The sequence below is a fragment of the Lagenorhynchus albirostris genome, chromosome 19, assembly GCF_949774975.1.
Source record: "Lagenorhynchus albirostris chromosome 19, mLagAlb1.1, whole genome shotgun sequence".
NCBI lineage: Eukaryota > Metazoa > Chordata > Mammalia > Artiodactyla > Delphinidae > Lagenorhynchus > Lagenorhynchus albirostris.
The window spans coordinates 19,256,473-19,282,913 of NC_083113.1; the positions used below are offsets into that span (position 1 = coordinate 19,256,473).

Genomic DNA, 26,441 nt, shown 5'->3' on the forward strand with positions numbered 1-26,441 from the left:
TCCTGACCAGGGATTGAACCCGGGCCCCCTGCATTGGGAGCACGGGGTCGTAACCACTGCGCCACCAGGGAAGTCCCAAGGGATGACATTTAAGTTACCGGCAACCTTATCAGTGAAGACCCAGAACATTTCTACCAAAATGTTTAACCACTAAACTGTCTCAACTGGATCTGAATCATTATAAATCATTTCTCTTACAAACATGTTTACTAATGTTGAAGTATATTACCAGCATGTCTCAGTTATTTTGGTAATTTTTTTCCAATGGATGTATCCTCTAGTTACAGAGGTTGTTTGGATAGGGGTCATATTTGTTAGATAATTTAGTCTCAATGCCTTTGAAAAGCATATTATAAATGAAACCGAAGCTAGGAATTTTCCCACATTAAATGTAAGTACTATCTTCAGGAAGAAAAATAGCTTACCTGCTTTCAGAACCTATGTCTTGGAAATATTAAAGTTGCCTCAGCTTAATCCATGAGTCTTATATCCCATGATGTTAGTGGACACTGCTATCTTCTTTTTACTGAAGATGATTGAGCAGCTTCTATTTCTGCTAAGGCCACTTTCCCACCTAACACTAATGTCACAATTACAAAGGATATATTCATGCTGCTACACATGTTCAAAAGCTTTTGATAGGAAAGGAAAAAATTGAAAATGCAGGTCTTCTGTTCATTCTGCTATGGTTTTAAAACAAGTCTGTCCAAATTGTTTTATTTTGCATAACAAGTTTATTTTTAAAAGGCATATAGACAGTAAACAAAGTAAACATCCCAACGAGATCTGAACTTCAGCCAAGTGTTTTATCTGTCCTAGAATTGCTCCATTAAGTTCCAGTCTCTAGACGTCTTAAATTCAATAATCGTCATCTTCATCAGAGTCCATTACTTTTCTTCTGCTGAACTGGGGGGAAAATTAAATGAGTATCATAACATGTTTCACAAAGCATAACTCAGATTTTCTGAGAACACATATTTCTACCTACTACAGGGAGACATTTCTGTCTTTAAAACAACTTAGTGTTTCAAAACAATAGAAGAGCCTTGAAAATTAGGCCCTCAATATATGCAGCCTTTCTCCCCAAACTTCCCTGTGTTATAAAATGAAAATGTCTATGGGCTGAAACATGTTTGATACAGTACATGCAGATGCAACGCTTATTTAAAATATCAATCTTTCTTTTGCCGTATGCATTTGGGGAAACTTACTTTAACTGTTGTTTTCTTTTCTGTTTGTTGGCTTACTTTTTCGAGGATTTCTATTAAACCTTGTTCTGATACCTAGGATAATCATAGAGAAAAACAGTATTTTTTTAAAACAAAGAATTGATCTCAGCAGACTGCATGGTTTTAGTCCTTCCGGGGTGCGGGGTAGAGGTCAAGAGGCAAGGAGAGTGGGACAGCGGGCTGAAGCCACTGGCTATAACTCTTGGTTTAAGTTCCACATAAAATCTGCTCTGCTAGTCTTCATTTGAGGGAGGAAAAGTATCCATCAGTTAGCTTCCTCGAAAAATACAAAATTAACAGGTACTTAAGAACACCTTCATCACCACTGGCAGACAGTGACAACCACCTACACCACTGTGTTAAGTGTCAGGGACAGAGATACACCATCTCTGCCCCTGAAACCTTGAGAAGCTTAAAAGCAGGAGATGAGTCACTCAAAAAAGGTGAAGCAGTCATTGTCTCTTCCACACACATTCTCAGTGTAAGGGGTTCAGGGCGGGCTGACCCCTGTAGGCTGTGGTGGCGGCAGAGGGCTTCCCAGTGCAGGTGGGGCTCATCTGGGTCTTGAAGCAAGGTCAGGGATGCAGAATATACCCATCATGGCATTACAGCAACACACATAATAACCAGGAATTTTAGCACCTCTTCATTTGCAAAACAAGCGTAACTTTACCTGTTTTAATTAGTATTACTGACAAACCTTGTTTCCAGTGTAGAAGCAATTTAGGCTAGCTGACCCTAATAGTCACTGGTTCCATAGCAGTGTCAGAAAAGGAAAGAAGCAGAGGATTTTAGAAAAGACAATGAGTTATCTTTTAGGAAGGATGGTAGGTACAACTGTTCTCTCCTTTAAAAATTGCTTCAACAAGAATTCTGCAACCAGAAAGAGATAAAACTGACCTTCTGAAAATGTTTTGATAAAGTAGGTAACAACAGTTTAAAACTGCCTCAAGGCAGTCCAAGCTTACCTTCCCACTTAGTTGTCCATACCGTGCCATCTGTATAAGGTAATTCTCTACTGCTTTAGTTTTCTCAGGCTTTACAAGTGCTAAGTTACTTACTAAAAAGGAAAAAAAAAAATCTATATACACACATACACAAAGAAGTCAGAACTAAATGCACTTATATTATACCTTGAAACTAAGCACTGACACTTCCAAAGCCCTTCAGAGTTATTCATGTCTTGAGACTAGCAAGGTAGATAAGGCAGATGCTATTGTTACTCCTCTTAAAAACGAGGAAAACTTGAGTTCAGCTGTGTCAGTCTCAGTCAAGACCACACAGAGGTCGTGGCAGAGCCAAGATTAAACTTGGGTCCTCAGATTCTAAGCTCCATGCTTAAAAAAGAAAAAGCACTATTGCCCTCTGAAAAGCAATTTATATACTACTAGACATATATAATCATAGTGATTCATCTAGGCCTGCCTCTTCTAAGCTGGGCTTCAAGTTACAATACAGAAGATACTGGTTCATTCTGATGGATCATTTAATATGTTTTTCTACATGGTTTTTATGAAAAATTTTATTATGAAAAAACAAACACTAAAATGGAGAATACAGGCATATCTCATTTTATTGAGCTTCACAGATACTGTGTTTTTCACAAATGAAGGTTTGTGGCAACCCAGCTTGGAGCAGGTCTGTTGGCATCATTTTTCCAATAGCATTTGCTCACTTCATGTCTTTGTGTCACATTTTGGTAATTCTCACAATATTTTTGAACTATTATTATTCTTATATATGTTATGGTGATGTGTGATCAGTGATTTTTGATGTTATTGCAAAAAGATCGTGACTTGCTGAAGGCTCAGATGATGATTAACATTTTTTAGCAATAAGGTGTTTTTTTTGCAATAAGGTATTTTTAAATTAAGGTATGTACACTGTTTTTTTTAGACATAAGGCTATTGCACACTTAATAGACTGCAGTATAGTATAAACTTAACTTTTATATGCGTTGGGAAACTAAAAAATTTGTGTGACTCGCTCTACTGTGGTGGTCAGGAACCAAAGCTGCAGTATCCCCCAAGGTCTGCCTGTACAATAACCAGAGCCCCCAATCACCCGTGTCATCTACCAGCAACATTTTGTGACGGACTCGATTTAAGAGTTGTTTCCTATAAATTTTACCTAATACAGTCGTCCCTTTGTACCTGCAAGGACCCCCTGAGGATGCCAAAATCCGAGGATGCTCAAGCCCTTATATGAAATGGTGTAGTACTATCAGCCCTCTGTATCTGTGGATTCTGACTCCACGGATACAGAGGGCCGACTGTATGCACTTGGAGATCATCTCATTGGTAGGAGAGAATGGAGCTGGTACTTCTAATAATGATTTAAGTACATTTCTTTAGGTTTATAAACTTAACATTTCTTACAAATAATCTGTATCTCACGTTTTAAGGTTAAACAAATATTTAATCTAGAGATAGCAACAATTTCATATATATCTCCCCATTCAAATAACTCAAGCCAATTTTATGGAAATAAAGAAAACTGAAGATGCTTACATCGGGCCCGGGCTGACTGATCCAGAACTTGGGCTAAGATACTGTTCCTCATTTCTGCTTCCCTACAACAAAAACAGGTCAAGCAAAATTAGAACTAAGCTGTCAGCATTCCTGTTGAACACAGAAAAATGTAACGAATCCACTCTTACACTCAAAGGCCAGCATTATATTTTGTGAGTGTATATCTTTATATTTTGTGAGGTTGAAAGGTAAAACTTCACATTTTCCTAATCAGAGTGGAGTTTCAGTTCAACCACGATTATAAACATTTATTAAGTACCTAGTGAGAGGTGCTAGAAATTTATAGTGAGATTTCAGGCAATTACAAGGACCAAGTGATTAATCCCTGTAATTTTCTTAGAGATAAAGAAGCTGAGGTCCATGGAGGAAATGTTAAGGAGACACAGGTAACTTGTGGCCAAGGTAGGACAAGATCCCATATTTCCAGACTCTCAGTTCTAGTTTTTGGGTTGGGAGGGGAGTTAAATTATAACTCTGCTTCTAGCCTTGCATCTTCCTACCTATCCAAGTAGGAACTATTTCAAGTTCACAGGATAGTGGTTTCAAACTTTATTTAAGCAGAAATTGTTTTTCAAATGAAGCCCTTCAAGGAACTTAATACGTAACACAGACAAAAGCAGAGATTCTTTGGCTGAATTCGAAGGGGAGCTCGGGCTGGCTGTGCCTACTAACTGCCCCCATCTGAGGAGCTCTGGGGTTCACGGAACACAACTGAAGCCCACTTCCATAGGCCATTTCCTTATCACTCCTGAGTACTGCACCCCTGCCACGAACTATGACTACATTTCACTAAATCTAAGAGGCCAGAGTAGAAAACACACCATAGTATTCTGTATCTCCAAGAATGAAAAACACCCTAGATGAGGTGTCTAATAGGAGACCCTCACTCATAGCTGGGGTATCATCCCAGAGCAACATCCTCAATACACGGTAAACAAGAAATAAACCCGCTATGCAGAAAGGAACAGCAAGGAAGTGTGCGTGCAATGACCTTGGCCCTGAGTGAAGAAAAAAGTGTCTCTGAGAATTTGAACTTCAAGCTGTAGTCTTGCAGGTTTGCTGTTTGAATTCACAGCACCAGTGTGGAGAAAGGGGGAACCTCAAGCAGTGAATTTTTTTTTTTTTTTTTTGCTGTACGCGGGCCTCTCACCGTTGCGGCCTCTCCCGTTGCGGAGCACAGGCTTCGGATGCGCAGGCTCAGCGGCCATGGCTCACAGGCCCAGCCGCTCCGTGGCACGTGGGATCTTCCCGGACCGGGGCACGAACCCATGTCCCCTGCATCGGCAGGCGGACTCTCAACCACTGCGCCATCAGGGAAGCCCTCAAGCAGTGAATTTTAAGAGGTCTCAGGTTAGAAATGACCCACGTGATGGCAGAATAAAAAGTAAATCCTCTTTGGAAGAATCCAGGACAAGAGCAATCAATTATGAGACATTCGAATGTCAGATATGTTAGAATGTGAAAAAAATGCACTTCTTATAATCAGTGAAATTCACGCAGTAGTTTTATTTTCTTCTTAGCACTATCCCAGGTGCTTACCAGCTGTCTTCTCCCTCTAATGTAAGCTACGCAAGGGCAGGAACCTTCTCCACCTTGCCTATCTCTGTAGAAACAACACAGTGCCTGACCGAGAGCAGGTGCTCAGTATTCGCTGGATGAACGAATGAGTTAAAAGGTAGCCCTGGGAGGTATGGGGCGGGGGGGGGGGGCATGGGGAGTTTAATAGGCATAGTTTCAGATTTGCAAGATGAAAAAGTTCTAGAGATTAATTGCACAACAATGAGAATATAGTTCATATGACTGAATCATACTCTTAAAAAGAGTTAACATGGTAAATTTTATCTTCTGTGGGTTTTTTTAAATCAGTTATTAAAAAAAGGTAGCGTGATGGGGGAACTAGGCATTCATTCAATAAACCTGCCAAGTGTGAGGTGCTCTGTGATATTCTGGGATAAAATACCATTGAGAATAGAATGATAATTAATACTACTGAGCACTTACTAAATGTGAAGCACTGTACCCCTGCAATCCTCACCACATACCTGTGAGGCAGTCTTATGATTATGTTGGTTTTAAGGTAATCACAGTTTAGCAGAGAAACATCTATCAGTAATTGCAATACAAAGTAATAAGTAATGTGGGATTCCATACATGTTTATGTAACAAACATAATAACAGTGATGATGATTTCTGGAAAAATCACTATGCCAGGAAGATCTTTAAGAGTCACACACCTATTAAGGTGACTAAAATAAAATTTAAAAAATTTGGTGAAACCATCCTTCAAAAAGTTCAGAGTTCCCACAGACACAGAGAACAGACCAAGAGATCGGTGTTGGGAGGTGGGCCAAGTGCAGATTATCAGAAAAGTATAAACTTCCAGTTATACATAAGTCATGGGGATGAATGTCCAGCATGGTGACTACAGTTAATACTACTATATTGCATGTCTGAAAGTTGCCAACAGAGTAGATCTTAAAAGTTCTCATCACGAGAAAAGAAGTTTGCAAGTACGTGTGGTCATGGATGTTAACTAGACCTATTGTAGGGATCATTTCACAATATGTACAAATATGGAATAATTATGCTGTACACCTGAAACTTACGTTGTATGTCAAGTACTCCTTAATTAAAAAAAAAAAGAGCCACTACATTAAAAACAAAAAACAGTTCAGAGTTCCAGCCCGTACCTTTGCTTCGCTTCCTGTTGTGCTACATCGCCAGGGTCCTGAAAAAACAATTTTATCTTTTAGTAATTTCACAGAGGAAAAAAACAGGAACTCCTATTTTCTTTCTGATACCTAACAGGCTCCTGCAGTGGTAGAGACGGCTTACCAAATAATTCAAAGCCGGGCCTCACAAAAGTCAAACTGATAGTTTCCACTTACTACCACGTTTTGATAAGCTTCTAACATCACAATCTAAGAGAATGTTTTAGAATACAAACAACCATTAGAGAGAAGAGTCCTTGCTCTACGAAACCGTGTTTTACGTGGTAAGAATAATTTCTGTAAAAGAAAATGTGCTTCGGTATTGGGGACGCTGAAGATTCAAACAGCCCTTCCTTCCAGACCATCCCACTCCACCCCTAACACATTACTCCCTTCCTCTTTGCAGTAGAGCCCTTACTTGGGCGTTTTAGCTACGGGATTAGTTTAGTGCCCGGCCGTCCCCGGGACTGTCAACTCCATCAGGCGATGTTCCCCGCTGTACCCTCAGCACCTGGCACACAGCAGACCCTTGGGTCGGAACAATTAAATTCTAGAAAACATTCGGCAGGAATGCTAGTCGAAGCAGGCTAGATCCACGAGCTAAAGGCACCGAGAGACCCGAGGGGCTGAGAATTCTGTTTGGGACCAATGCCTGCCCGGACGAGAACCAGCCCCTGCCCGGGCGAGGCCCGCGCCCGACCCGCCCAGGGCAGCACATGGTCCGCTGGCCGCCCGAGACCCCGCGCACTGGGGAGAGGGGCCGAGCCTGCTCAGAAGCGACCAGGAGGCCACCGGCGGCGGAGGCGGGGTCCTCGGCCGCGGGGAGAGCTGGGGCGTCGGCGCCTGGAGCCTCCGCCCGGGGCCGCGCCTTCCACCTCGGGTGAAGGCGGCGCCCCTCAGGGGACGGGCCTGGCGGGGGGGGTGGGCGCGCTCACCCCGTGCTTGGCCTGTAGCTCGGCCAACCTGTGCTTCCTCAGCGCCTCGAGCTCCTCCTCCGCCATGGTGCGGCCGTCCGGAGCGAGCAGCCGCGGCCACGCTCTAGCCCACTCGAGAGACCGCTAGCAGCCCCTCAGCGCGCGCGCCACCCTCCCCACTGCGCAGGCGCCCGCAGCTCCCAGGCATCACCAATCCAGCCCGGAGCCGCGCCGCGCGCCCCAGCCAGGGTGCGGGGAGAGGCCCGATTCCGCGATCGCTGGCCGCAGCTTGCGGGGAAGAACCGCCGCGCGGAGCCTTCCGGACTTCGGTTCCACCTCCCCGCTGCAAATCTGTGCTCTGCGCGCGCGGCCGCCAGCCGGGCAAAGATCTGGCTGCGTGTGGGAAAAGATAGTAACCTGGAAACAGGCCATCCTCAACAAGTATAATGCTAGGTAAAATTTGTTGGTGGCCTGTAATGTGCTGGGCTCATGTTGTCTTCATTTACAGATGAGGATCCGGGCGCTTAGAAACGCTAAGCGGAGTGATGGAAATGTTCTAAAACTGGATGGTGGTGATAGTTGCACAATTTTAAAATTTGTTCAGAAATATTAAATTGTACCCTTAAAGTGGGTTGGGGGTGGGGCTGGAGCAAATAGAGACTCTGGTCATCCTGCCGTTACGAAGCCAAGTTAAAACAAACTTGGAGGCTGAGAGTCGGAATCAGATGGGCCTTTCCTCAGAGGTTGGCTTGGGGGCTGTGGGATGTGGTGTGAACTCCGGGACACTACACACACACACACACACACACGCTGTTCTGGGGCGCGCGCGCGCACACACACACACACACACACACACACACACACACACACACACACACACACACACACACACACACACACACACACACACACACACACACACACACGCTGTCCTGGGGTGAATTCCCTGGTGGTGTGTGTTGGCCGGAATGTCAGCTCCCTAACCCTGTGTCATGCATGTGCTGACTTTTCAGTTGTGACAAAATATAAAATTTACCACTTTAACCATTTTAAGTTCACAGTTAAGTAGTTTTAAATGCGTTCACCTTGTGCAATCTCTAGGACTCTTTTCATCTTGTAAAACTAAAACTGTGCCTTATCCCCCCTTCCCCCCAGCCCTTGAACCATTCTTTGTGTCTCTGAATTTGCCTGTTATAGGTACCTATACAAGTGGAATCATACAACGTTTGTCCTTTTGTGACTAGCCTACTTCATTTAGCATAATGTCTTCAAGATTCATCCGTGTGACACCGACCAGGGTTCTTGGCCTTCCCCAATCAATAGAAATTGATCAGAGGCTAGACAAGAAATTCAGGCAAGGCTTTATTGGGGCCCCTGCTGCAGCAGCCGGGAGCAAGAACAAGTAACAGGTTCCCTTGTTCACTCCCTGGGGCTGATGAGCTTGTTCCTAATATGGGGTGAGGGTAGGGGTGTGTCCAGGGGTCGGGCCAGAGGGGAGGCTTAGGTGTTTTGCCCACCCCTTTGGTGGTGTTGACTGCAGGAGGCATGCACAGCACCCTGCTTATGCTCCCGACACCCTGTTTTTGCACCCAGCTCTTCAGAAGTGGCAGTTGGGTTTTTTGGTCTCTTTGTAGAATTTGCCCCAAATGCACATGTGCACAGTTATTTTTAGTCCCTATAGCTTCTTTGTATTTTGTTGCTTGAGGAGAGGTTTGTCCTGGTGCAAGCACTGCAGCAAAGGGTCCCAGGTCCCAGCCTGTCTCACATACTGTTGCGTGTGTCAGAATTTCTTTCCTATTTAATAACATTTCTCTCTCATATACATATATATAATATATATATATAATATATAATATATATAACCACATTTTGTTTATCCATTCATCACTTGGGTTGTTTCCTCTTTTTTAAAAAAATATTAATTTATTTTTATTTTTTTATTTTTTTTTGGCTGCTTTGGGTCTTTATTGCTGCGTGCGGGCTTTCTCTAGTTGTGGGGTGCAGGGACTACTCTTCACTGCAGTGTGTGGGCTTTGCATTGCGGTGGCTTCTCTTGTCACAGAGCACAGGCTCTAGGTGCGCGGGCTTCAATAGTTGTGGCACACAGGCTCAGTAGTTGTGGCTCGCGGGATCTAGAGCGCAGGCTCAGTAGTTGTGGCACACGGGCTTAGTTGCTCCACCGCATGTGGGATCTTCCCAGGCCAGGGCTCGAACCCGTGTCCCCTGCATTGGCGGGCAGTTTGTTAACCACTGCGCCACCAGGGCAGCCCCGGCTTGTTTTCTCTTTTTGGCTCTCCTGAATAATGCTGCTATGAATATTGATGTATAAATATCTCTTTCAATTCTTGGGTATAGAGAATCCATGTGTTTTGAATTTAACATTCTTAAACGTTAAGGATGCTTTTTCTCTAATATGTAAACAGGCAAGATTTTGCGGGGAGAGATGATAAAAATGGCAGTCTGGAGTTGACTTCTATTTCCGGGTGTCACGTTTTGAGACCCTTTGTGGACAGGCTGTACAATGGGCCATGTGATGGGTCCTGTGACTTCCACTCACAGGGGAAGATGCAGCCCTACCTGGGCTGATGATGCCTGAGTGGCACACACCCATGAAGAGGGAAGGAAACCAGATAAGCAGAGACGGGGCTTTTCACCTCATTCCTTAAATAAAAAATACATTCCCAATAGATTAAATATTTAAAGGTTTAAAAAATAAGTCACAAAACAAAGTTAAATTCTTTATGTAGTTGTGTGACTATTTTAGGGCAGATATAAAAGGACTCTCTGTCAGACCATTCGGGTTTCTTCATCAGCCTGTTCAGGTTTTCTGTTTCTTCTCAAGATAATTTTAATTGCTAGAGAACCATTCATTTCATTCAGGGTTTCACATTTTAGAAACATCTGGCTATCACATCTGTATCTGTGGTCATATCCCTTTTAGGGATTGTTGACTTGATTGTTTATTTGGGCTATTGTTTGTGTTTCTTGATTATGCTTTCCAGCTATTTTAATATGTTGCTGTTTTTCTTTTTTCCCCAAGGAACTGAAATTTATCAGTACTGATTACTTTCTTCTTTATTTATTTTTACCTCCTTTTCATATTTCCACTGTTAATTTCTTTCTGGTTCCTTCAGATGAATATTCTATTTGCTTGTTTTTATTCTTTCTTGTTTAATAATGAAAATATTTAAGGAATGAATTTACTTGTGAGTACAGGTGTGTGTGTGTGTATAGTGTTTTCAATTGTCTTATTTTTTTCTCTTTCACAATGTCTTAAAACATTTTCCTATTTTGTAAAGGTAATAATAATTTCTTTAAACCCTGGTCAAAATAATATGGTTAAAAAAAGTCAGTTGTACGTGAGGAAAAGCAGCTATTCCTGGCCCACTCCTACCCAACCAGTCTTAGTTCCCAAAGGTAAAACTTTACCTCCAGCTTGCTCTGTAGTTATTCCTTCATTTAGTCTTTTATTAACTATATATTGGGTGCCTGCCTTCTATGTGCCTAAGCAACTGTTTTAGGTACCAGTGTATATAGAGGTGAATAAAAACAGGGAAGCATCACTGCATCCCCCCCTACATAGTACTGGTGGAGTGGAGATATAGTATAAATATAGAAATAAAGGACAGAATATGTATATTAGATGTGATAAGTCAAGTTCTACAGAGGAAAAAAAGTCAGGTAGTGGGGATAGAGAGCGGTGGATCAGGGAAGTGTTCACTGAGATGGTGACTTTTGAAAAAAGACCTGAAGGAGGAGAGACAGAGAGTCACAGAGACATCATATGGAAGAGAATTCCAGGCAGAAGGAACGGAAGGACCCTGAAGTAGGAGCCTGCCTGAAATGTTTAAGGAACTACAAGAGAGCCATTGAGACTGGACTGTAAACTGCGTGTGTGAGGAGAAGGCAAATGCAGCATCAGGAAATGAGTTAAGAGGCTATTTATTTATTTTTAAAATGTTTATTTATTTATTTTTGGCTGCGTTGGGTCTTTGTTGCTGCGCACGGGCTTTCTCTAGTTGCGTCGAGCAGGGGCTACTCTTCGTTGCGGTGCGCAGGCTTCTCATTGTGGTGGCTTCTCTTGTTGAGGAGCACGGGCTCTAGGCGCGCAGGCTTCAGTAGTTGTGGCATGTGGGCTCAGTAGTTGTGGCACACGGGTGGCTTATTTGCTCCGTAGCATGTGGGATCTTCCCAGACCAGGGCTTGAACTCGTGTCCCCTGCATTGGCAGGTGGATTCTAAACCTCTGTGCCACCAGGGAAGCCCCAAGAAGCTATGTATTTAAATAACATACCTATGCTATGATGTCTTCATTTATATAGTTTAGACATTTTCTAATCCCCTGATGGATAGGGATTTGACACACTCCACAACTCCTACTTTTCTTCCTTAGTTTCCTAATACACATATTACTATTTTCAGTTCCAAAGTTGTCTATTGTTTAAGCAACACACTTACACCTTCTCTTTCTTATTCCATCAGGTATAGACAGTGTCTCTTGACTCCCAGCTTTAAAAGATGAAGATGCCAGCATCTCTAACCTTCCAGTAAGTTTGCATCCTTTTTTCTACATTCTCAGCTTCTATTATCTGTGCTTCTTATTATCTGTGCTACATCTTATTCATATTCCAATCTGTAATCATAATTCAGTCTTTTTTTCCTTCCTTTTCATTGAGATATAATTGACCTACAGCCCTGTATAAGTTTAAGGTGAACAGCATAATGATTTGACTTAGATATATCGTGAAATGATTACCACAGTAAGTTTAGTGAACATCCATCATCTCCTATAGATACAAAAAAAAAGAAAAAGGAATAAAAGAAAATATATTTTTTCCTCGTGATGAGAACTCAGGATTTACTCTCTTAACGATTTACATACGTAACATAAAGCAAAGTATAATATAATTATATGAATCATGTTGTACATTACATCCCTAGGACTTCTTTACCTTATAACTGGCAGTCTCTAACTTCTGACCACCTTCATCCAATTCCTCCTCCCCTCAAACCCCCTTCCCCCTGCCTCTGGTAACCACAAATCTGATCTCTTTTTCTACGAGTTTGTTTGTTTGAAGTATAATTGACCCACAGCACTATGTTAGTGCCTGGTGCAGATTCAACATTTCTATACATTACAAAGTGATCACCATGATAAGTCTAGTTACCGTCTGCCACCATACAAAGATATTACATTATTATGGACGATACGCCCTATGCAGTACATTTTGTCCTGTGACTCATTTATTTTGCACCTGGAAGTTTGTACCTCTTGATCTCCCTCAACCCATTTCACTCCTCTCTCCACCCCAGCTCTCCTCTGGCAACCACTTGTTTGTTCTCTGTATCTGTGACTCTGTTTCGGTTTTATCTATAACTGCTTTTCAGTTCACTTGTTTTGTTTTAGATTCCACATATAAGTGAAATCATATGGTATTTGTCTTTCCCTGTCTGACTTATTTCACGGAGCATAATACCCTCTAGGTCCATCCATGTTGTCGCAAATGGCAGGATTTCCTTCTTTTTTATGGCTGCCTGATACTCTGTTGTATACATATGCCTCATTTTCTTTATCCATTCATCCATTGATGGACACTCAGGTTGTTTCCATGACCTGGCTCTTGTGTATAATGCTGCAATGAAATTGGGGTGCCTTGTTTTTCTTTATCAAAGAAAACTGAACATTTCTAAACTCTCCATCATATCATGTATTCTGACAGACTCTACTTTTCTTATCAGATACCTGTCTTCCTCCTCGCTCTTTAATCTGGACAGGTTCCTCTCTAGGCCTGTTGCATTCCTGTCATTCTGGATTTCCCTTTGTTGCTATTTTAGGTTGTATCCTGTGTTTTGGACTCCCTGTTTTCTTTCCTGGTTTAACCCCTCATCTTTTTGAAGCACACCTTCAAGAAGTTTTCTAAGAAAAAGAGCTAGTAGGTAAAATTTCTATGTTCTTGCATGTCTGAATATTTAATCTTATACTTTAATTCTTTGGTTAATTATAAACTTCTAGAAAAAAGAATTTTCCCTCTGAATTATTTTAAATTAAGAAATTTAAAAATTATTTGCTATTTTCCCTTACAGCTTTGTTGTGTATCAGTTAGATTTCTTAAATTCCTTACTTTTCATTTTGAAAAATATCAAATCTATAAAAAAATGGAAGGAATAGTGAAAAGAACACCTATATGTCCTTCACATAGATCCACTAATCATTAAGATTTTGCCATATTTGGTATATCTTTCTGTCTACACACATGTGGCGTGCATGCATACACACACACACACACACACAAATGCACATACACATGCACAGTTTTTCTGAACCATTTAATGTAACTTTCAGATATCATGTCACTTCACCCCAAGTATATATATCCTAAGAACAAAGACATTCTCATGCATAACTACACTACAGTTATTGCACTCAATAAAGTAATGTAAATAAAATAATATCATCTAACTGATATACAACCCACTTTTGTCTCTCTCTAATTGTTCAAATAAACTTCTCCACAGCTGTTTGTTTTCTTGTCAATCCATGATTCAGTTGTGTTTAGTAGTCAATCTCTTTGAAGGTATATCATCTGTTTTCTAACATTTGGTGTTGGTGATTAAAAAATCTGAAATTTGTTCCTGCATAAGTGGTATTTTTTTCCTTGCGGAAGCTTTTAGAGTATTTTCTTTTTTTCCCAGTGTTCTAAAATTTTGCAGACATGTGGGTCTTTTAAAAGACCTTGTGCTGTTTGCTCTGTAGGTACTTTCAATCTGAAAACGTGTAACTTTAACCTTTTGGAGATATTGTTGTATTGCTCATTTGATAATGTTTCCCCTCTGATTTCTATCTTTCTTTATCTGGAATGCCTGTAAAACTGGGCCTCCTGGAAAGGTCTTCTGAGTCTCATTTCTTTCATGTCTCCCATCTCATGGTCTTTTTGCTCTGCTTTCTGGAAGATTTCTTCTGTTTTATCTTCTGGGCCTTCAATTTATTTCAGCATGATATTTTCATTCTGTAAGAGCCCTTTCTTGTTCTCTGATTGTGCTGTTTACTTAGTATCTTGTTTATGATTTTGAATGCAATAACTTCCTGAATATAGTTATGATTATAATTAGAAAAAATTTTTAATTCTCTTCTATTTCCTGAATTAGTTCTCTTTCCTTTGAGGTTGTTTTTTTCCTGTTTGTGGTACTTTTTTAAGGCAGCCCTTAGCAAATGAATACAAATTTCTGTCTCTCTTTCTTTCCCTCCCTTCCCTCCTTCTTCCTCCCTCCCTCCCTTCCTTCTCTCCTTCCTTCTTCCTTCTTTCTCCTCCTCTTCCTCCTCCTCCCTTTTCTTCTTTGTTATTTAATGGAAGAACTCTCAGATGTTTCACTTGGAGAGTTGATCTTTGGAGGCCCTGCATTCTGAACGAGGGGAGGAGCTAAGGACTGGACTGTTTAAGACAGAGCCTTTGGAGTAATCCCAGTGTTTTTGGCCCGGTCTCACTTGCGTACTCTGTCTTATGCCTCTCTGGAATTCTGTAGGGAAGATCGGCAACCTTCTCTGCGGTGTGTCATCTGTCATTACTTCTGTATCAGCTTGACACAGTCTCACAATTTTTTTTAAAACTTTCTTCCACTGATGGACAACTTCCTGTTCTCTTTGTCATTGTGGATTTATTCCTATTTTAGTCCTTTACTATCATTTTTGTAGGGTCTTAGGGGGAAGAAGAGAAAAACTGAGTGGCCAGCCCATCATTTTGAAAATAGCACTTATTTTCTTGTCTCCAACTTGCAGTTTTGATCTTTTTAGCTGAGAAGTTATTTAGGAGGCTTGTATCAGTCAGGATGGGCTAGGCTATGCTGTATAACAAAACTCTCAAAATATTAATGGCTTAAAATAGCAAAAGTTTATTTCTTGCTCACCGAGGTTGGCTGGTGGCTTTGCTCCAGGTCTCCCCACTCTGAGACCCAGGCTAACAGAGCAGCTGCCATCTTGCTGTTACCAGTTGCCATGGCAGAGATAACCTAGTGAATCATGCACTGTCCCTTTAAGTTTCCACCCAGAAATGATACCCATCATTTCTCTTCATATTTCATTGGCCAAAGAAAATCATTTGACTATTCTTAACATCAAAGGGGGTGAAGAAGTACAATCCTACCCTGTGCCTAGAAAATGGAAAGCTGGAAATGTCTGTTGAACAGTACAATGAACCACCAGAAGACTGTAAAATTTCAAGTGTTTGAATTCCAAAAACTTTTAACACTTGAATTAAAAAAAAATTGCACTGGAATCAGAGAATGTAGGCTTGTATAAAATTCCTGAGAGTTTTTCATTGCATTATTTGTGACGGATTTTTTAAAATGCTTTATGGGATTGGGAAAGGTGTACCCTTTGTTGGTTGTAGACAAGTTTGACACATACACAACATGAAGCTATTTATATCTTCTATATACCTGTTAATTTTTTTATATACCAGATCTATCAAAGACTAAAGAATTATTTAAAGTTCTTACCATACTATTGTGTTTCTATAGATTTCTCCTTGTTTTTATAACAGTTTTGCACTCATATTTACCTTGTAAGAGTTCATAGTAGATATGCATTTTCTATTTTGTTTAAATAACCTTTGTCTCAATTAATAGGACTTTTATTTTATTTATTTATTTTAAAATTAATTAATTAATGTATTTATTTTTGGCTGTGTTGGGTCTTCATTGCTACTCACGGCTTTCTCTAGTTGTGGTGAGTGGGGGCTACTCTTCATTGCAGTGCGCGACCTTCTCATAGCAGTGGCTTCTCTTGTTGCAGAGCACTGGCTCGGCACGTGGGCTTCAGTAGTTGTGGCACTTGGGCTCAGTAGTTGTGGTGCACAGGCTTAGTGGCTCCACAGCATGTGGGATCTTCCCGGACCAGGGCTCGAACCCATGTCCCCTGCATTGGCAGGCAGATTCTTAACCACTGCGCCACCAGGGAAGTCCCCTAATGGGACTTTTAAATTCTTGTTCCATTGCCACATGTCTTCTGTACTCTCTTAGGATCTCAAAGTGCTTTTTATAATTTTAAATTTTTTTTTAATTTTTAATTTTTTAAAAGTGATATTGAACTTGGTGATGATTTCCTGGATATGACACCAAAAGCATAGGCAACAAAAGTAAAAATAGATATATTGGACTTCATCAAAATGAAAACTTTCAGGACACTATCAACACAATGAAAAGGCAACCTACAGAATGAGAGAAAATATTTGCAAATGATATATCTGATAAGGGGTTGATGTCTAGAATATAGAGAACTCCTACAATTCAACAATGAAACAAACAACCCAATTCAAAATGGGCAAAGGACTTGAATAGACATTTCTGCAAAGAAGATACACAAATGGTCAACAAGCACACGAAAAGGTGCTCAACATCACTAATTACTAGGAAATGCAAGTCAAAACCACAGTGACAGGGAACTATATTCAATATCTTATAATAACCTATAATGGAAAAGGATCTGAAAAAGTATGTGTATATATCATATATATATATAATATATACATATATCACTTTGATGTACACCTGAAACTAATGCAACATTGTAAATCAACTATACTTCAATTAAAAAAAACAAAACCACAGTGAGATACCACCTCACAACCGTTAGGATGACTACTGTCAAAAACACAGAAAATAGCAAGTGTTGAGGAGATTGTGGAAAAATTGGAACCTTTGTTCACTGTTGCTGGGAATGTAAAATGGTGCAGTTGCTATGGAAAGTAGTATGTTGGTTCCTCAAAAACTTAAACATAGAATTACCATATGATCTAGTAATACATTTTTGGGTATATACTCAAAGGAATTGAAATCAGGGTCTTGAAGAGATACTTGCACACCCATGTTCATAGCATCATTATTCACAATAGCCATAAGGTGGAAGCAACCCATTCACCCACTGATGAATGAATGGATAAACAAAATGTGGTATAGACATACAACGGAATATATTCAGCCTTGAAAAGGAAGGAAATTGGAACAGGTACTACAACATGGATGAACCTTGAAGTTGTTATGCTAAGTGAAATACGCCAGTTACAAAAAGTCATGTACTGTATGATTTTACTTATATGAAGCACTTAGATGCTGTGGACTGAATTGTGTCCACCCTAACTTCATATGTTGACGCCCTAACTCCCAATGTGGCTGCATTTGGAGACAGGTTAGAGGTAATTATGGGTGGGGCCCAATATTGCTAGTGTCTCTATAAGAAGAGACCAGGGATGCATGCACACAGAGAAAAGGCCACGTGAGGACACAGTGAGAAGATGGCCATCCCCAAGCCAAGGAGAGAGATCTCAGGAGAAACCAAAACTGTCAGTACTTGATCTTGGACTTGTAGGCTTCAGGACTGTGAAAAAATAAATTTCTGTATTTTAAGCCACCCAGCCTGTGGTAATTTGTTATGGCAACCTTAGCAGATTAATATACCAGAGTAGTCAAATTCATAGAGACAGAAGGTAGGATGGTGGTTTCCAGGGTCTGGGAGGAGAAGGGAATGGAGAGTTATGTCATGGGTACAGGGTTCAAGTTTGGCAAGCTAAATTCTGGAGATTGGTTGCACGACAATGTGAATGTGCTTAACACGGCTGAACTGGGCGTTTAAAAATGGTTAAGATGGTAAATTTTATATTATGTATATTTTATCACAGTTAAAAATAAACATGTTTTTAATTGTGATAAAATATACATAATATAAAATTTACCTTCTACCATAGCCCTATTTTTCTCCTCTCCTTTATAGCAAAACTGAAAAAAGTAGTTTCTGTTTGCTATCTCCACTTCTTCATGGCTCACTTTCTCTTGAACCGTTCCAATTAGGATTTTCTGAAGCTGCCTTGTTCAGGGTTACTGAGATAATTTCAATCCATCAGCAGCAATGTTGCTCTCTCGCTCCTCCTTGAGATACTTGCCCCGTTGATCTCCTGGTTTTCCTCTCGCTTTTCCTTTGTAGGAGGGGGCTCGCCCCTCCTCCTGACTTTATCTGCAAGTTACCCCAGGACTCTGCCCCAGGCTTTTTATACTCACCCCCTGGCAGTCTCATCCAGTGCCATCTATACACTGGTGAATTTCAGGTTCTGTCTCCAGCCCACCCTCCCTTGGAACCCAACGCAGAACATCCACCCGCCCACCCCACATCGTCACGAGGATGTTGACCAGGCATCTGAAATGCATCATGCCCCGAACAAATCCTGACTTCTCCTTCAGAACCTGTCTCCCTCCATTGTTTGCCATCTCAGTAAATAGCACCACCTTGCAACCAGATTGAAAAACAGGCACCCTCGTAACTGCGCACCAGAGATCTTGGAGTCACCTTGACCCCCTGCTTTCTGTCTCACCCCACATCCAACTCACCCGAGTATCCTGTTGTCTGTCTTCAAAACCTCTCCAGGGCCCAGCTCCTCCCCGCCTCCTCTTCTACCACCTGCCTTGGCCAGGCAAGCTCCTCTCATCTGGATGACTGCGGAGGCTTCTGAGTTAAATGAACAAATGAATAAATGCTATGAGTGTTGAAATTAGCGATATGAAATATATATGTGTATGCCCGAGGACGCCATCTGAAATGTAATTGAACGTTTTTCTCTGCAGGCTGCAGGTGAGAATAGGTGATCATATATCAGCATATGTAACCCAGAGAACTAGCAGTATGCCCGCACCCCTCTCACCCAGTAGCTAATGTGTACCTGGTAAAAGACAGCTAGTATCACCAGGAAGTCTGCAGACACACAGACGTGCATCTCTATTGACTAACTGAAAGTACAGTAGTATGGCCGTTAGAACTTAAAGAGAGAAATCAGAGAATTTGAGATACCACGCGAATAACCAGATTATCGGAGAATGAGCTGCTTTGCTTAGGATGGTTGATGGTTCTGAGAGGAGCAAGTGTGGTCCTAGTTTCAAAGAGTATGGTGTATAACCCCCCCACCCCACCCCCAAGCCGTATCCTCTTCCCATACCTATCTTGGTAGCAGAAACAGCTGGAGTTTAATGGTCTATTTATTTATTTAGATTTGGCCAAAAGGGACACATCAAAGTTATGGCACTAAAATGTTTCTGCTCTTGGGGTGGATACTACATTAAAACATCCTGTTGCCGAGACGAAGCAACTCTTGAAGTTGGACCGGTGGTGGGAGGCTGAGAGTGGGGTGTGACCAGGTGTCTTGAGACGAGTTGCTTACTGATGGGCGGAAGGTGTTAAACCTTCTGGGTGATGCAGTCTCCTCGGTACCACATGAGTCAGGTGCTGGCCGTGCTAGGACGAGGCAGAACCCAGAGCAGTAGCAAAACTGTTGGGAGGGGTCTGAAAGAGAACTGGAGGAGCTTCTGGCAGTGGCTGTGTGGAAGGTAAAGAGAGAGAGAGAGAGAGAGAGAAAAGAAGAAGGAGAAGGGAAAGGAGAGGGAGAGAGGGGAGGGTCGCCACTCAGCGGGGAGGGCTGCCTCTCAGCATCACTTCTGTGACCTGTTTCAGGATGGACACAGGTGATGTGGACAGGTCATCGTTGTGTTTTCCATCACTTGCAGTAGGGGCACAGATAGTCCCAGTGTCACACAGAGGCAGAGCCTACAGAACAAGTCTGTCCCTCTGAATGTTCAGCCCCATCTTTCTCCTCCCAGGACAGGCCACCTGCTCTGCTCAGGTGCCCAGGGATCCCTTAGTGCATAGAGTCCTGATATGTCCTGCCAGCAGCAGAGGGAGCCCACACTCTACCGAAAGGGATTAAGTTTCTCATTAGAATACAAAGCAGGAAATACAATAACGGTGTTTTTTGCCACGCAGTATGTCCTTACAGATGAAGCTTTAATCTCCCTCATACATCTCCGTTGCTGTAAATTCCTGCTCTATTATGGTACCATATGCCGTGATTCCCTGGGAGAAAGCCACAGTAAGCTTGGCGGCGAGCTTGGGCTTCTGAGCTGTTTGTGCCGCGTGTTGAATCACATATTATCTCACACTTAAAAGTATGTCTTAATAAGCTCTTTTGTATCAGTTTATTAGCCATGATCCTGCAGTTGATCAGTTATGTCATGGAAGGGTACCACGGAGCTCACTGACAATTACGGGATGTAAGAGGCAGAAGGAAAGTTAGGCTTGAAACACAACAGAGCGCAGTTCATCTGATGGTCTAGCAGCTGCCGATTCGCCTTCTCATCTGTTTCTAAGTAATAGATATTGATGCTTCTCTGCTCAGAGCAGACCTACTGTACATGCAGTTGCCCACAGTGCACAGAATGGCATTTTTTCAAAATCCTTTCCAGCTCACTGTTAAAGGCACAATGTCAGATGTCAGGACCCACAAGGGTTACTCTTGGAGCTAAGCCACACCATCATTGTTCCTCACACTGTGCTCTTTCTGGGAGAAAGAAACATGTTCGCCTTTTGCCTCATTTCCCTCCCAAAGCAACTGACCAAGTTCTGAAACCACTCTTAGGAGGAAAAAAACCCCTCAGGTCCTGTATCCTTTATGATGACAGCTGTCATCTATGCCTGGTGGGAAAGGGGGACCAACAGGAAACATTTAGAAAACAGTTTTTCGCCTAAAACCCGTCATGGAGTCTGACTTCAGAAGCAGTTCCACTCAAGCTTCTGTGGCCAGCTTCTTTCTGAGGATGATCTCCATGCCACAGGGTGAGGGTACCACCATGTTACCCTAACTAGGACCTCCTTCTCCTAGCTGGAAAGCTAACAGGCACAGGGCCAGTCTAAGAGCTTCCCAGGCCCCAGAGGCTTCTTCTTCTGGATCCCCTACTACAAAACATGTCAAAAAAATGGAAATGCACCCCTATCCCACATCATGATAATGTATAAGTAAATAATAAATGACAATATGGGCATGGAAACTAGTTGATGTATTATGTCTCAAGAGTATTAATCCTGACATTGCATTGTTTTCTCTGTAGCTTTGTGCTGATAATACATTTTTTCCTCCTAGGCTGTGTACATGCCCTTGGGTCTTTGGAGCTCTCTGAGTTCTGAGCCCTGCTCCTTGAGGGGAGGGTGGGGGGCGGGGAGTGGAGAGGACTTGGTGCAGAGAGGATGGATGCTGAATGGTTGGGGGCCAAGATGAAGTTTGGTCCTAGCCCTCACCTGCCTGGTCCAAAGAGAACCAACCTCAGAGGAAATTAAGAGGGCCCTTACCTGTCCTTAAATAAAGCCAGAAAGATTCTCACCTGTTTGTAAAAAAGGTGCAGAGAATGGGAATACCTTTTCTAGTAACATGCTCATTCATTCATTCATTCATTCATCCCCTCATTCAAAAAGCATTTTTTTGGAAACCCTACTAAGTGCCAAGCCTAGTGCTCGGCATTTGGGAAATAAAGGCAGGTAAGATGCAGTGCCTGCCCTCAGGAGCACAGAGTTCCTCAGTCCCTCTGTCCTGGGGCTGCTCTTGGTCAGCCTTCCAGGACCCACCCTTGCCTCCATAGCTTCCACAGATATATTCCTGGCTGTTATGAGCTGAGTTGTGTCCTCCAGAAATTCCTATATTGAAATCCTAACTCCCAGTGCCTCAGAATGTGACTATATTTGGAGATGGGGCCTTTAAAGAGGTGATTAAGGTTGAATGAGGTCATTAGGATGGGCCCCAATCCAATATGAATGATGTCCTTGTAAGAAGAGATTAGGACACAGATACACACAGAGGGAGACCACGTGGAGACGCTTGGAGACGATGACCACCTACAAGCCAAGGAGAGAGGCCGCAGAAGAAACCAACCCTGTTGACACCTTGAATTCAGACTTCTAGCTTTCAGAACTGTGAGAGGATAAATTTCTGTACTCTTGTTGCAGCAGCCCTAGCAAACTAATGCACCGGTTCCATAGGAGGCCCAGAAGACTCCCTTGAACCTTTCTCAAGAGAAGAAAGAAAAGACACTCAGCCAGCCCCTCCCCGACCTGGTGGGAGCTTCTGCCAAAGGGCAGCCTTACTGTGCACTTACCCCAAAGCCCCTCAGCCTCATTTCTCCTCAGTCTGCTTCTTTCAGGTGCAGACACATCAGCGGGGTTTGGGGAGTTTGCTGAGAATGCGGGGGAGCAGGGTTAGGGGCTCCCTTTCCTCAGTCACAGTGATTTTTCTCTCTAGAACTTCCTGTGTGTTGTTCTTTGGGGGAGGGGCTTCCACTCTGCTGCGTCTACCCAGGCTCTGGGGGACATTCAGTCCTCATTTTGCTTTTCTTCATCTTTTTTTAAAAATTATTTATTTATTTATTTGGCCATGCCGGCTCTTAGTTGCGGCATGTGGGATCTTTAGTTGTGGCATGCGTACTCTTAGTTGAGGCATGCAAACTCTTAGTTGAGGCATGAATGCAGGTTCTAGTTTCCCGACCATGGATCAGACCCGGGCCCCCTGCATTGGGAGCTTGGAGTCTTAACCACTGGACTGCCGGGTATGTCCAAGGACTGATTTTGAATAGTAAGGAGCAGCAAAACTCTGTGCCAGGGGCCCTACATCTCTCCTGTGGGATGCTACAGAGCAGGGTAACTTCTGGGGCTGAACTGTCTTCTCTGTGACTCGCTCACATCTGTTTCCTCCTGGGGTTGTGTCAACATGATTTCATTCATGAGAAATTGATCCCTTATTCCTTAAATAATTGTGCATTAACTACAATTAACTACTATTGTAAAATCACCAAAGTTTACAATTAATATAAGCTTTATTAATTAAGTTATTATTAATTAAACATGTAAAGATTCTCTTTGTGGACTTCCCTGGTGGTGCAGTGGTTAAGAATCCGCCTGCCAATGCAGGGAACACGGGTTCGAGCCCCGGTCCGGGAAGATCCCACATGCCGCGGAGCAACTAAGCCTGTGCGCCACAACTACTGAGCCCACGTGCCTAGAGCCTGTGCTCTGCAACAAGAGAAGCCACCGCAATGAGAAGCCCGCGCACCACAACAGAAGAGTAGCCCCCGCTTGCCGCAACTAGAGGAAGCACACGCGCAGCAACGAAGACCCAACGCAGACAAAAATAAATAAATTAATTTTAAAAAAAGATTCTCTTTGTGATAGAATCATTTCAGAGTGAAAATCCAAAGATCAACTGGTTATTAAAATATATCAAACAAAATAGTCCTGGCTAGTATGTATTAATAGCAATAAAGTGATGATTTCAAGGCACATACTTCCTCTGCTGGGTCTAGAAGAGGAATATGATGGAAACAGTGAGCTGGGATTACCCAGGTCAATTAAAGAGACACAAAGCAATAAATGCCCATCTTTCCAGGAAGCCGTCATACACATGTAGTCACTACCTGCTGATGGATTAACTGATATTAAACAGCAAGTTATTCGGCGAGGGCTGCTGAAGAGAAGACTGATGCTAGGATTTTAATTCACAAATAGGCAAAAATCAATTTGTCTTTTTTTACAACAAGAATTTATCTTGGTATAAAACCTTGCATATATGATATATAGCATATATATGTTTATGTATATATGTATGTGATCATATACATACATGCGTGTATGACAGAGGGTTATGGGACTGCAGTATCTATCTGGACGAAAAATGAAAGTTTCAGTGGGCTGACAGGCTGTTTCCAAACACTGTGAACATTTAGCTTCGTGAAGACAGAGCATCCTGATCTATGATTTTTCCCTCCTAACTTCTGGACTTGGCTTTCCTCTCTGTGCAGTGGCTGACATGTGCCTCCATGTGAATGGGGTCATTCCTGCTCACCTCCTGTGCAAAGGGCTGGGACTGAAGGGCTGCTCCTGGGGAATTCATCAAAGACTCAGATAAAAGAGGCTTTGAAAAGCGCAGAATACATTTCCTTTACTCTTGGCTGATAATTACTGCAAAGCAGTTCATCTCAGACGTTATTTTAATAGACGAGTGAGTTCTTGGATATTTTCAGAGGATGACAGAGAAAGGTGTACTGGCTCAGGATGGAGGACCCGGGGTTGCAGCTGTGTGCAGGCCGTGGGACTGGCGGGGGTGGTCAGAGGACGTTCTTGACTTTTGTGTTCTCTGGGCTTAAAGTTAAAAAAAACTGAACAAACTGTGCTATGACCCCCAAATGTTTCTTCAAGGCCCAGCCACTATGGAATTCACTGAGGTCTTCATTAGCTTATCAGTCAAAGTCTTCAATTTTATATTGTTTTTCTAAAAATCAAATTTATTGAGGTACAATTTGCATACCATAAAATGCACACATTTTAAGTATGTGGTTTAATGAGTTTTGACAAATGTGTACACCATGAAACCAAATCTCCAATCAATATATAGATAATTTCCATCATCCAAAGTATTCCCTTGTGCCCAGTAGTATACTGGTAAATATTTAACAGCAGGCTCTCTGGAAAAAGTTATATATTTAACATCTATTTATTTAGCATATTAATAACTTAACATATTAAAAGTATTATTTTAAAAGTATTATGAATTTTGCTGATATAAAGGATGTTTATTGCTAATTTATAAGTAATAATAAAATGTATTTTTTTATCGTAAATCCCATACAGTCAACTGATTATCACAAAATGTTTTCACTGATTTTTCCAGAGTCTTGTATCTGTAGCCAACCAAAGTTTGCAATTAACTAGTGTAGTTCTGACCTGTCGGTTGCTAGTTTCATTTACTTTAAGGAGTAAGACAAAAGTGAAACAAGACATATTTTGGAACATCACTTGTTTGTTAAAGACATAAACAACTTCTTTGCTGAGTTAGATTATAGTTTTGAATGCCAGAAGAATATTGTCTTCATTTTTTGTGCTAGTTGTAGTGTAACAGCTATACACACTACTCACTTCTTTTTGTTAAAGTATAATTGATTTACAACGTTTCAGATGTACAGCAAAGTGATTTACTTATATATATTCTTTTTCAGATTCCTTTCCATTATAAGTTATTACAAGCTATTGAATATAGTTCCCTGGGCTATACAGTAGTTCCTTGTTATTTATCTATTTTATTCAATATATATAGTAGTGTGTATCTGTTAATCCCAAATTCCTAATTAATCCCTCCCCCACTTTCCCCTTTGGTAACCATAAATTTGTTTTCTATGTCTGTGAGTCTGTTTCTCTTTTGTAAATACGTTCATTTGACAACACGCAGTACATGGAAGCAACCTAAATGTCCATCAACAGATGAATGGATAAAGAAGATGTGGCACATATATGCAATGGAATATTACTCAGCCATAAAAAGGGAAAAAATTGAGTTATTTGTAATGAGGTGGACGAGCCTAGAGTCTGTCATACAGAGTGAAGTAAGTCATAAAGAGAAAAACAAATACTGTACGCTAACGCACATATATGGAATCTAAAAAAATGATACTGATGAATCTAGTGGCAGGGCAGGAATAAAGACGCAGATGTAGAGAACGGACTTGAGGACACTTGCGGGGGAGGGGAGGGGAAGCTGGGATGAAGTGAGAGTGTAGCACTGACATATATAAGCTACCAAATGTAAAATGGATGGCTAGTGGGAAGCTGCTGCATAGCACAGGGAGATCAGCTCGGTGCTTTGTGGCAACCTAAGGGGGGTGGGATAGGGAGGTTGGGAAGGAGGCTCAAGAGGGAGGGGATATGGGGACATGTGTATACATATAGCTGTTTCACTTTGTTGTACAGCAGAAACTAACACAACATTGTAAAGCAATTATACTTCAATAAAGATATTAAAAATAATTTCATTTGTATCTTTTTTTTAGATTCCCCATATAAGTAATATCATATGATATTTCTCATTCTCTGTCTGACTTACTTCACTTAGTATGATAATCTTTAGGTTCATCCATGTTGCTGCAAAAGGCATTTCATTCTTTTTTATGGCTGAGTAATATTCCATTGTGTATATATACCACATCTTTATCCATTCATCTGTTGATGGACATTTAGGTTGCTTCCATGGCTATTAGAAATAATACTGCAATGAACGCTGGTGTGCATGTATCTTTTTGAATTATGGTTTTCTCCAGGTATATGCCCAGGAGTGGGATTGTTGGGTCATATGGTAGCTCTATTTTTAGTTTGTTAAGGAACCTCCATACTGTTTTCCATAGTGGCCGTACCAACTTACATTCCCACCAACAGTGT

The 26,441-nt window shown here is 41.7% G+C and overlaps 1 protein-coding gene and 1 long non-coding RNA gene across 3 annotated transcripts in view; one reads left to right on the plus strand and one right to left on the minus strand.

Annotated features, from left to right (window-relative positions):
• Positions 1-711: 711 nt before the first annotated feature.
• On the minus strand, positions 712-7,586 carry PDCD5 (programmed cell death 5). Its single transcript, XM_060130551.1, has 6 exons — positions 7,407-7,586; positions 6,451-6,488; positions 3,740-3,801; positions 2,198-2,289; positions 1,212-1,283; positions 712-906 (listed from the first exon to the last, which is right to left on the minus strand). The coding sequence occupies exons 1-6, from the start codon at positions 7,470-7,472 to the stop codon at positions 859-861; spliced, it is 378 nt and encodes a 125-aa protein (XP_059986534.1). The 5' UTR covers positions 7,473-7,586; the 3' UTR covers positions 712-858.
• A 60-nt stretch (positions 7,587-7,646) lies between these two features.
• LOC132509469 (uncharacterized) overlaps positions 7,647-26,441 on the plus strand; it is a 127,079-nt gene continuing 108,284 nt past the window's right edge. The window contains exons 1-4 of one of the 2 annotated variants that reach the window (XR_009537018.1): positions 7,647-7,838; positions 11,867-11,931; positions 18,795-18,998; positions 20,181-21,201. This is a non-coding gene — a long non-coding RNA (uncharacterized LOC132509469). Of the gene's footprint in view, positions 7,839-11,866; positions 11,932-18,794; positions 18,999-20,180; positions 21,202-26,441 lie in introns of those variants that run through there. The other variant, XR_009537017.1, reaches the window with a different exon arrangement.